We start from the raw sequence: 12887 nt of genomic DNA, 5'->3' as shown, positions 1-12887 counted from the left end.
CCGGATATGACCTGCTTTTATTGTTTTGCTAGGTATATTTATGCAAAGCCTGTAAAAACCTATCTATCGGCTGATCACTACATGCCAAAATTAGACTAACGCATATGACCTGCTTTTATTGTTTTTCCGCGTGTATTTATGCAAAGACTATAAAAACCTAGTAATATCTATCTATCGGCTGATCACCACATTCCAAAATTAGACCAAAGCATTTGCTTTATTGACAACGCAGCTCTCGCGAATCCTTTGAGGAGGAGGGAGGGTAGACGCTCATCGTTTGGCCAGGCTGGGAAAAAGAGAGCACTAGCCATTTTTGTTTATTGCAGGTGTACCGTTCGGATCGCAACGTAGCATGCCAACCGCAGTTGTCGCATGGCGCTGGTGTGGTGTGCCTTCGCTTTACTTGTTTCTTTCAGCAACGCGTCTATTCACAAACGAAATCATAACCTGAGCAGTGCGAATCTTCTTGTGTGGGGTCGCGAATTTGAACAAGACGAGAAGGTAGAAAAATTCCCTTGCACTTGCGAATTGAGACGTTGCATTAGGAAGTGTTGCCCCTTGGGTCGAAGCTACTACGGGAAGACTTGCAATGTGAGCGATATCCCTTTTTATCCAACGTTTTACAATGGTGATAGCTTACGGGAAGTGAACAAATCGTTACAAGAATTCGACATTCTTATAGGTGTTCCCTGTCAACATGAAAGCCTTTTGTTGGAGCCATTATTAGATCCGAACGATGAATTCTACCTTTTGGACGACGGAACTCTGTTCACGCCTGCTAAAAACTTTAACAACTTGCACCTCAAGCCGTCGAGCTACTGCTTAGATCATTTCATCGATGGAAATGAGAAGCATAAAGGAATTCTGCCACTTGTGTGTTCTCCTTTACCAGGTGTCACTCCCGAAAACGAAAAGGAAGATCTTGTTCATGCGCTCTATCCTATAGCGATGATTGTTTCAAGCTTGTTCTTGTTAGTTACTCTACTTGTCTATACTCTACTACCATATCTCAGGAATCGGCATGGTCTGTCTCTAATGTGCCATGTAGGCACGCTTATGGTTGCCTACATATCTCTGGCTGTAGTACAACTTTTGAGTGAAGTTCTACCAAACAGAGTGTGTGTCGCTACAGGTAAGTTCCTTATGTTTAATCATAATTGTATTTTTTATATATATAAATGTATATTCAGCTATGCACCAGTTACATTTGTTTTATATTTTATAGTTTTACAATTTCATAATTTTATAATACAATATTTTCTCTTACAATATAGTTGGTAAGTACATATATTATTTTCTTAGTCGGGTTCCTCAAAAGTGTGGACAAGGCGTATGCCTCATTATATACTGTTTCTTTTAGATCTCTTAAGAAACATAATTGTATTTAACAAGCAATTAACTAGTGGCGCATCTTATAAGGCAGAAATTTGTACCTATAGGTGCAATCGTTAAATATGATAGTAAACAGTAAACACATTGTCCATCTGTCCGTCACCTGGTTTAGTCACTTCGTTTCACACAACACATAAAATCTCCAACGAAGCAGTAAACATCTCTAGCAGTAGCAATACAATTCTATCCCCTAACACATGTAGAATATTATAAAACAATTCATTAGAATAGCTATGGGCAATTTGTCTACTACCAGCTTTGTGGCCGACTATATACTTATGCAAAGTATTGCCACCTAATGGATACACTTCTGAAATATGAAAAGGGAATAATGTATCTTAGGACCATTTTGAGTTCTGATAAATTTTATTATGTCGAGTATAAGTGTGGAATGCCGAAATTGTAAGTTATTTTTCCATGATTACTAGATATGATGTGGAAAATTTTAATATGTGTGAATGAGCACTACATACATTTTACGCTCCATTCAAAACTATCTGCGGATTTCTCTTCCTATGCACCAACTGTTGTTTGAAGCTACTCATAAGTTTATAACGCGTTCAATTTATAAGCAAATATTTGTTTGAAAAGGACAGAATTTCGTATGTGATTGAAATACTTGTAGAAGATATAGAAGCTATTTATAAATCCATAGCAACTTGTACACGGAAGCAACCCCACAATGAGTTAAACGAGCTCATAATGATGGATGGATTGATTTGGTTTATTTAACATCGTTTTTCTGCCACCTTCGGCTAATCGCAAAGATGAGGGTGAGTGATGATATGAAGAAGGGATTCGAATCCGACGCCCCTGGCGTCGTAATGCGCTGTGATAACCACTTCGCGAGCTCATAATGAATATGAATTAAATCACTAAGTGTTTTCTGCTTTTCAAACATTATAGACCAATACCCTCATAGGTTTCTTTTTAAAGAAAGTTCCCATAAACATATTCAGAATAATATAAGCCTTACAAACAAATGTACCCAGATATTTTATAGAGACCCTTCTTTACGTTTTCGGTATGTTATTTTCCATCTTTCTGATTATTTCACTATTCCTTTTTGAGATATTCGTAGCATACGTCCTTGAAGGAAATCTTTTGTAACTCCCTATAACGATATTTTTTTTTCCACTTTTTTATCAGTGTAAGAATAGGATAATTATGAACTTAGCAATCAGAAGCATAGAAGCTTTATTTGATTCTAACTAATGTCCTTAGGAATATGTTTTTTAATTGACAATTTTGACAATAAAATTTGACATTACTCAAGTTAATAAAACAGTAATGTTGTAAATTGCCACTGCAACTCTCAAGGTTTAACACCGAAAAGAGAAAATTTTTGTATTCAACGTGAAAAATGGTGAATGCGATATTTTTAAACATTTTAACATCAAAATAGTGAGATATATATAAGGGTGCCCCATATTTTCCTACTATGATAGTTTTGAATGCACACCCATTAATATTGACCTGTGTTCTCTAAAACACTCTGCAAGTGAATTTCTTGCTCATCGGAGAATTCTAACCCGTGCCGAATTGGCCTTGAAAATGGATTGGCGAACAGAGGAGGATGAATTATGAAATAGATGAATGAACAAATATAACAAGTTTCGAAACTAGAACCCCAGGATTTGCATCACGTTACGAATTATAAATAATGGCAGCTGATACCAAATGAAAAAAGTTGTAAATCAAGAAAAATTGGCAATCTGCAAAATTGTATTGATTAGAGATACCATTCGTATGCACAATCGTTTATTTGATCAATGATTGATTCATTTGGTGTTTTAATTCCACTTTATGCATATTAAGGCTAATCGGGACTGGACGTACAGTTTAAAGTGGAATCCGAACCACTATGTGCCTGCACCGGGAATCGAACCCCGGGCCCCTTGATTACATATTTCATCATTGCCTATCGCAAATAGACTTTCAGATGAAGCGCAGATTGTCCGTTCCTCACATTTTATATATCTATCTTTTGAAGTTCATGATACATCAGTAAGTTGCAGGTACCCTAAAATCGAAATAGAAGCAACATTTCAGAAAAAGTGTGACGTAAGAAAGCCGGATATCCGACTCTCTAATACGATTGACGCAACTACATTTCAAATCATGTGCTTATATCTCCCCCACGTGCAGTTGTTTGAAAGCAAAAGTTGTGCGTATGTGAGTGACCGTATAGTTCGAGGCCAAATTCCCTCCTGTGCAGCTACAATCTGTCTTAGATTGAGGCAGTATTTTTGACCTTAGGCAACCTCATTCCCAGCGAGACTTCCTCAGCCGAGTGACATGTTTATTGCCCGATTTCTTGCGTTCTCTTTGGATTCTTCATAAACATGTCAGCAAGCAAGTGACGCTGTCGACCGAAAATGGTGTTCCAACTTTAGCTTCTCATGCCAGTTTGATAAATATGCTTATTTTTCCATGAAGAAGTTCCTGTTTTGAATCTGGATTAGCAACCTCCCGCTGTCGTGAAAAGGATCTTGTTGCTTTTTCTTTGTGTCTGCGCTCTTCTGAATATACTATTGCGTATATGCTTTGTGAAGGGACAAACAGTCGCTGGTACATCAAGCGATTGTCATAACTTACTAGCCAAGATTTTCTTTATAAGGTTTGTTCGTAGCCTTATAAGCGCGTTCATTGGCTGTTACAAAAAGACGTCACTCTGAACCGCACTTCCGTCATAACGGCATTGAAAGAGAAGAAAGAAATATGAGAATTATGTAGAAATGTATCAACTAGTTCTCTGAAAATAAATAATTTGCGAAGACACTGCCTGGCTAATAATTCCTGATGAGTGACTTCTAAGTATCCACGCTATATTTTATCTTCTTTTCATGTTCCAGATGATTTTGTCAAAGAAAATGGTGGTCACACCTTTGTGTGAAGAGATGTAGTAATTGAACACGAAACAAGTAAAACACTGTTTTCACTTATTATAATTACACTGTCTGGCACCACTGTTTTCTGTCCTTTAGCAGTTTCTTTATGCTTTTAGGTGTACTATCCGTTCCTTGGATGACCTTACCTTGAAATCGTGATATCACTCTATAACTTTCCTGCCAGTGTAGCATAAAGCAAACGTACTTGTATTTCAATCAGGTGGATTACATATTGGGTATCAAAACACTAGATTGATAACATTTGAGGCTTTAGCTCATTCACAGGGAAATAAAGAGTAAGTTCACCGTTAGGAAGAGAAACCGTATCAAAATCACTGTTACATCTTAATAATTAATTTTTACGAATCCTGGGTTTAGTTTTAGATGCACAGATAGGTTACTCGGGACTGGACCTACGGTTAAGTGCCTTAAGCGGGTATCGAACCTGGGACCCTTTGATTGTAAGGCCACGACGTTACCATTACACCACCCTGGGCTTAACAGAGGATACCGAAATTGATTATTTTGCTGTTCCTCCATTCGAAATGAAGACATGGGAAGTTTGATTGCAGAGTCTAATTTCGTATTCCAAGAGTATAGCATCGGTGTGAATGTGTAATGTTGCCCTGATATCTTTGAATTTTTCAGCTTTATGGAACCTTTGAATTGTTATGATTCAGCTCGAACTCTTTGGTATAGGTTGGAGATTATGCCTAGTTTGCATTTACATAGATTAGTATTTAGTCCATAATGAACCAATTTCCCTGTTCCCTATTAATAAATTAATTAGTTACTTACCAGTTACAAGCCTACATTGTACATTTCTTACTCCACGATGCGTCCACTAGGTTGACCATTGCCTGTTCCTTTTTCGACACAACAAACGTTCCATTGCCGATTCAACTGACCCACGTTCAAGCAATGTAATACTTATTGTGTGAAGTTGAACTCGTGTTGCTCTATTTTTGTGCAATGAACATTCTATCAGAAACTTTCTATGGTAACAAGCCCTTGAGAAGCAGTATGATGATGCCTCCTTCATTGTCCGTAGCAATAAGGAGGTTATTTGACACATGAGCCTCTTTTCAGCTTGCAAGTAGGAACTATATTTATTAATCTTCTCTCAAATGTTCTAATATGTTAGGACTTTTGAGGAAATTATACGCAACCAACCCCAATAATCAACAGCGGCACACACAAACACATAATACAAAATATAATATGTGTGTTTGTGTGTGTGAGAGAGAGAGAGAGAGAGAGAGAGAAAGAGAGAGACAGAGACTTTTTTTATTATAAAGTTTTACTAGCCCATAAAACACGACATTATTTATTCATAAATTAACTCTTTTCCAGAAATCAAATTTAATAATTTTAAGTTATGGAAGGGCAGGTTAATATCCAATGTTGTGAAATTTGTAGTATTTTACGTCTCTTTTCTGTTAATCTTTGCTAATCGCGACGATGAAGATGAATTAGATGTATAGGACCGGTGGCAACCCATCATGGTTCGGAAATTGGGGAGCTACGAGTGAGTAGCGTAACCCGGTCTCGGAAATCTCCTACAACGGCTGTGGGTTCGACATGCTAACCCCACGTCACCCCATTACCGGTTGAAGAACTCCACACCTCTCGGTAGGATTGTGGGAGGGAGACTGGCAGCCGGGAGATAGGAAAGGCCCTTCAAGGGCTGTAGAGACACGGGTTTGTATAAGTAGTTTGTAATTTATTTGTATTGACAGTGATTTCAGAAAGGGATAAGCTTCAGAATTTATTTTCTCGGGCAAAACTGCCACAAACATGGGAAATATTTGACCTAGAATACTCTAGATTTGTATGCATCGGTTATCTTTATTGCCTTGGAACCAAGAAGCCCCGGCTTTGATTTCCGGTGTCGACTTATTTAAGTGTCTAGTAAATATAGTCCCGATTAATGTAGATGTGCTAAATTTTTCTTAATTCTTTAACTGCCTGGGAAAGGATCGCTCGAACATTGTTCTTTGTAATAAAATGCTATCAATACTTTTTAAAATGCTTATACTTATTCTTCTATGTTGGGAGAGGCACGTGCCCTCCCTTTAAATCCGCCAATGATATGAACTCTCTTTATCTCTTCTATTATATTTACAGGATTCACGGTCCAGTTTTCTTTTCTCGCTTCTTTCTTCTGGCTCAATGTGATGTGCTTCGACATATGGTGGAGTTTTAGGTAAGATAAATTCTCTCATTGCCGTATTAATAGTAATGGTAACAGTTTCATACATCGGAGACACATTTCTTCAATTTTACACAAGAAACTACTTACGGAAATGAGTTTCTCCAAGGTTTACAACGTTCGTCGAGGTATTTTATTTCATCGTGGAATATATTTGACCGAGAAACCATGTATATTTCAAGATAAGTATCTCACTGACGCAGAATTGCCATTGCTTTCATTTGCTTGCCCTACGACAACCGGATGCTGCGTACGTTTGACGACGTAAGCCCCTGTCAGTGTTTCAACCCCCCTTTTTTTTACTATGCTTGCCTAACGTAACTAAACCTAACCTAACCTTATCGGAAATGATTCGTGTAGCTATCCGTGAATGGTTCGTGGGGCTATCGGTCAACTACCGTGCATAATGGTTCGTGGGGCTATCCGTGAATGGTTCGTGGGGCTATCCGTGTATGGTTCGTTGAGCTATCCGTCAGCTACGCGTGCATAATGTATAATTTCCACCGGTGACGAACACGATAGTAGATATTTTTCGGTGAAGAAGGTTGAAACACTGCATACCCACAACATGAGTCAAGATGTACCCGACATTTTGTGTGTTCCGGAAGTGAAGAAAGGAATAAAAAATGCACTCGGAATGTGAAAAATTGCGTTTATTTTCGTGTAAAACGCATAATGGCACCTTGAACTATGTTCCGCAATACACAATTGGTAAGTACGAACCATGCGAAACACAAAATATGGAATTTTAATGTGTCTCCGATCTATGAAACTGTTATTTCAGCAATTAAGATTTGCTGATAATGGGTACGAATTAACAGAGTCGCCTCCCTAACTAAACTAATAATGAGGACACTGATTAAAAGTCGAGAATAGAAGGAGAGATCGGATCCTTCTTGATTGTTGATTGTTAAGATGAGACTCAGACCTAAAGTATAAATCAACAACCCTAAGACCTTCTGTAAACAAACCGTCCCACCGATTCGATGTATCACTGAACACCGAGACCTTCCCGCACGCATAGAACTCGCCATGTTGAAACTGGCAATACTTCCTTGCTGTTCACATGATCATTTTTAGAAAATAAGCAATGTTATGAAATATCATTATGTACACAAATCTCTAAGCTAATTGAAAGTTACAATGCATATTCCTACAAAATGTTCACACTTATCTTGCCTTGCCATGTCACCAAGTTATTTTACGAAGTGCACTATATTTGGCGGAACAAAAATCCTTATTAGGATGCTTGTCAAAGTTTCCAACCGCAATAAATTTACGAACTTTCTTTGTATTGTTTTGATCATCATCATCAATATATTTATTGGACTTACAGCATTGCATATGGCTGCTTATGCCCATTATATATTTTATTTACGTAAGATACAATTTACATAAATTCTACAAACAAATTTCAAATACACTCCTATCTATATCAAACCTTAGAAATATACATTACCATGTTATATCAGTTTGTCTAAAAAAATGCAAGTAAAATATATTCATGCAAGAAAGAAGCCAAATTTATGGGAAATGATTACTGGTGCAATATAAAGGTGAAGCAATAAGTACAAAAGAAAGAGCATTGGGTTTAAAGTGAGACCATTTGCGGCAGTGTATCCCATACTACAAATTGGCCGTTGTTTTACCTTACGTAATGAATCCTGTAACAACGCTGGATTTTCGTGTGAATTATTTTACTTCTAAAGAGTTTGCAATGCTTTCTGCATGCACGTGGTTTTGTTTACAGAAGGTCTGAGGGTTGGTGTTTTGAACTTCTTTTTTTAAGACTTGACGCTATTAAGAAAACGAAAGAAAATAATGTACTTCACTATGCGACTTCTTCAAACATAACAAGTTAATATCAGCCTGATTGTTCATGATTAACCAGTCTATTCGTTGCAGTTGTGAGCTTGTGCTGCGCGGTTGCATATATTCATGGTAAAATTCAATTGTCTAGCGTTTGTAGCGTCGAAACGAGGCATCAAGCAGAAAAAACATCATAAAAAGTTGTTTCTTCAATGAACTCTACACGCAATGAAAATTTGTGCGTTGACACGCTGTGGTGTTGTTTACACTGTACTTTTCGAGATTCGGAACGAGGAGAATGAGACGCATGTTTAAAATCGAGACGAGACGAGGGCAAGTCTTGTCTCGATTCGGTACCATATCCAGACACCGCACACGTCTAAGACATCTCGATTCGCCACTTGAGTTACAGATTCAACCCATATAATATCATTTCAGAGGATATTCTGAACGACATATGCGTGTTTAACATACACGACATATCACATGGTCTGCAGCATCACGTCATCACCGCGATATTTTATTGGCGTCGTTAGTGAGGGTGACGGGGGGAAGTGTTTCCCAAATAATCCTCAAAAGTATACGTATTATGTATGTGTAAAATATTGGTGAATTATACTTTAAGGTTGCGCCACTGACTGCAAGACAGAGGCGAGCACTGGAAGCCGAAATAGAATTATTTCATTCCTTACTTCAACCTTCCCCTTTCTGCATTTTTTCTGCGTGACGTCAACCACAAAAATGTTTCCTTATGTTCGTGTACCACCGGGGGATACAAAGGACTCAGATATGGATAGGAATTGTTTCGTGATGTGTGGTGAGTGTAGGTCCAACCCTTCCGGCGAGATTAAGCCTGTGGCTGCTCTAACACTTGTCAATTCTACAAATCGCGTGAGAAGCAGACATAATATTTTAATTTACTTTCTGTACTCATTCTTTGTCGGCTAATGTCTAGGGTTAAGACACTTGCTGACGAATTGGAGAACGAATCTGGAATAGCTAGAATAATGCTTCCCCCCCCCCCCATAAGGCTCCCTCAAGGGTAACAACACATATTAGCAAATTCCCTCGTAAATTACAATTTAAAATTTTTAAATATATATTCCTCAAAAAAGATATGAGTATAGTAATTATTACAATGTCTAATAGGTAGTTTCTGTTATATTGCATCATACGAGTAGTAGTTAAGTTACCTACTATAGGAACTTGAAAATGAAACACTCTCCTCAAGGCCTTTAACGCCCTGTACACTGTATTTAGTTCAAAATTGTATGTTATTGTGAGTCATTATCCAATCATTTATGCTAAGAGTTTTTCACTTTTTCCAGTGGGGTAAGGTCTCCCCGTGCTGCAGGACGAATACAAAAGAGGAAAAGATTCCTGTTCTACTCCCTGTACGCTTGGGGATGCCCAACAATACTCTTCATAGTAACAATGGTCATGGATTTTGCACCAAACATCTCTGCATCGCACGTGAAACCAGGAATCGGTGAGACAAAGTGCTGGTTTAACAGTAAGTATGCTTTTGAAAGATCACGATATTGTATTTTAGAAATACTTGAAAATAAACTACTTAAAATAACAGCAACAACAGAGAGATAAACGGAAAAAGTTTAGGCTGTGCCCGAAAGAAACAAAGAATACAAAGAGCAGACTTGAAGTATGGTCTTCACGGAAGTGACGTCGCCTAGTGCAGTTCGAAAGCACCAATTAAACAAGCAATCGAGACCAGGTGCCTGGAGTCTCGTATCACTTCTTGCTTTCGTTTTGAAGCCAGTGGCCGGAGCTTAAGTTTGTCTGCGTAAGATGGCCGCATCTACTTCAACCAATGACCTCAACAGACAGAAGAACATCGCATCGGCTGCTGCAAGCGCACGCGGCTGGAAGGAGCATGGAAGTAGGCTCAAACTACAAACGCAAATCGAGGTTTACTTTACACTTAAATACTACAAATCAAACTATGACTATTTGCTTATGGAATATTATTCCTTCAGTTTTCCTGTTGCTTCTGTTGGTACAGCCATATGCTGAACAGGCCACCATTGCTCCGTAATTCGCATTAAAAAGTACACAAAATTACATACGTTCTTATGGCGACTACGCATGTCTTGGTCTGCCTCCGCTTCGTCCTGTCACGTGGCCTGGCTTCAGAAAAATCGGATCACGCATCGTTGCAGGTTTGATCACGTGACTCCTGCACTTGTTCATTTGTATGAAATCACGAAGGTAGAAAGTCAGCAAGTTGTTGGTTGAAGTTCTGCTAATGTGTTGAAATGTATGTGTCAGAACGTTTCAAATGCCATGTGATTTCTACGGTGAAAACAAGTGTTGAAAACGCGGAAAAAATAACGTGTCGTTTTATCTACTGTACTATCGTATTTGGCGCTGCAGTCGAAGTACAATTCGAAATCCTTTCACTTCCAGTCCACGACTTCAAGACCACTGTGAGACCATTCTCGGAGGATGTACGCTTCAAGTACGGTCTTGCACCTTTTGGACACGGTCTAAGTGTCAATTTGTCTTCTTTGGAAGCTAGAGTAATAGCATTTTTGTGCAAGTGGCCCAGGACTGCACCTTCTTATATACCCAAAGCCCTGCGCAGAGAATGTTTACACACAACGTCATCAGTGGTAGGTCATGCATCACAACACGACACCAGCGTTACAGTCGCAAATGGGAACTTTACGCTTTCCGCACACATGTAATACAAATACTACGTTCGAACGAAGGCAACCTTTTACTTATTGAACACACATTTGCAACTTTGATGCTGATATTGTGGTGTGACAATGACCTACTACTGATGATGTTGCATGTAGATATCGAGTCTGCGCAGGTTTTGTATATAGGAAGGAGTTGCTTTGGCACGGTGTTTGACCTAAAAGCAGGTTTCCTTCCTTTGCTGGAATTTGTATTTAGAACATCCATGCTTTAATTTGATTTGTTATTGCTTGCAAACATTTCAGTGGTTATTTCGTTTTGACTACAACTCTGATGTGTTTATTGATTTTTGTTATTCTGCATCATTTATCTTACATTTTTGGTTAATCGCGACGATGAAGATGAATGATGATTGGATACACACAAAGGAAAACAATGCCCAAGCCAAGATTCGAACCCGTAACTTTCGCAGGTGAGATTATGAGTCAACCGATCAATGTGCTCAGCCACTGATGAAGCTAAAAATGAAAAATATGAGATTGACTATGATTTTTAGTGTGTTAGTGATTTGAATTATTCGTTAAGGAAAATAAAACATTGTGTCAGATATCTTCTTAACGAGCAGGATATGTAATAATAATAATAATAATAATATATTATGTTTTATTATACTGGCAACGTCTATGACAATAAGTAGAATGTTCAAGACGCAAATTTCGTTAGTATGATCTTACCGCTGTTCTTCACATATGTAAAAATATTTTTTCTTTCAGCCCACTGGGCCACACTGTATTATTTCAACGGTCCAATAGCTTTGCTGCTGGTTTCTAACATCATGTTCTTCATATCCACTGCGTTGAAGATATTAAAGATGAAAAAGGAAACCGCCATGTTGACAAATGCTGGCAGCCAAAGACACGATGATCAGGAGACGAACAAACAAAGGTAGGGCTTGTAGATAATGCGCAGAAGTGATGTTTTTTAGTTGGTTGTGCGCATGACGTAGTGCAAGTAAAGATGTCACAGATATATGAAACAGCACATTCACACTATAATTGATTCACTTGATTTTTAACCGTTTGTTAACTTGATTAGGAAAGTATCAGCTTCACAAATAATTGCTTCTTTTGAAAATATGTGGTGCATTACGTGTCTATTAACTTTAAGGTATATGGCAAAATGCAGCCATTTAGACAAAAAACATTTTCGTACATAACAGATCCCAAAAGACTTGGTGAGATAATGCATAGGTTTGAAACAGATTCGAACCGTCCGCTAGGGTGTTGATTGGCGCCTCTGTTCCTTTTTCAGGTTCAACCTTTACTTGAAGCTGTTTGTCGTGATGGGGATCAACTGGATAACAGAGATCCTGTCCTGGGCTATTGGGGGACCTGTTTACATCTGGTATGCAACGGATATCGGCAATACTCTGCAAGGGGTGCTGATTTTTGTTATTTTTGTCTGCAAACCGAGACTTCGGAAGATGTTACTGGCTAAAATCTGCCCAGACAAAACGAGAAGGTTTTCCAACAGCTCTAGGCGAAACAATTCCTTGCCAACTGCATCGACAGCTATTTAATGCACATGCATTCAAGAATCTAAATATTCCAAACTCCTTGTCTATGTTTCTCTTTCACAATGTTGTTTAGTGTAAAAATAGCAACATTATATTTTTAATTCGATATAGAAACTAATCCAAGGTGGAAGTCATACAAGTGGGGACTCATCCGGGATTTGAACAAACACAATTCGGTTGTCAGTTGGCTGCCAGTTGGAGAGACCCTTAACTTTTTGAAACATAATTTTAATAATTTGTTGCAATAAATTTCCCACATTGCAATTAACATACGTTGAGATATCCTTAGAAAGCATGAGGGGAAGTAATTTTGTGTATATTTGTGAGAGCATCCAACCTACGTCAC

The 12887-nt window shown here is 38.3% G+C and overlaps 1 protein-coding gene across 1 annotated transcript; it reads left to right on the top strand.

Moving 5' to 3' along the window:
• Nucleotides 1-372: 372 nt before the first annotated feature.
• LOC145989119 (G-protein coupled receptor Mth2-like) lies at nucleotides 373-12566 on the top strand. The gene is made up of 5 exons (XM_083124414.1): nucleotides 373-1132; nucleotides 6411-6489; nucleotides 9633-9817; nucleotides 11739-11910; nucleotides 12277-12566. The coding sequence occupies exons 1-5, from the start codon at nucleotides 373-375 to the stop codon at nucleotides 12542-12544; spliced, it is 1464 nt and encodes a 487-aa protein (XP_082980540.1). The 3' UTR covers nucleotides 12545-12566.
• Nucleotides 12567-12887: the final 321 nt, after the last annotated feature.

Source organism: Lepisma saccharinum, chromosome 6, assembly GCF_977018435.1.
Source record: "Lepisma saccharinum chromosome 6, izLepSacc3.1, whole genome shotgun sequence".
Classification (NCBI taxonomy): domain Eukaryota; kingdom Metazoa; phylum Arthropoda; class Insecta; order Zygentoma; family Lepismatidae; genus Lepisma; species Lepisma saccharinum.
The sequence above is the reverse complement of the archived record's forward strand: the minus strand, read 5'-3'. Positions and strand labels throughout refer to the sequence as shown.

Coding starts and splice junctions, on each gene's coding strand:
- LOC145989119 (XM_083124414.1), top strand. CDS start 373: ATGGCGCTGGTGTGGTGTGCCTTCGCTTTACTTGTTTCTTTCAGCAAC. Junction 1,133..6,410: donor CAGAGTGTGTGTCGCTACAG/GTAAGTTCCTTA, acceptor TTATATTTACAG/GATTCACGGTCCAGTTTTCT. Junction 9,818..11,738: donor GACAAAGTGCTGGTTTAACA/GTAAGTATGCTT, acceptor TTTTTCTTTCAG/CCCACTGGGCCACACTGTAT.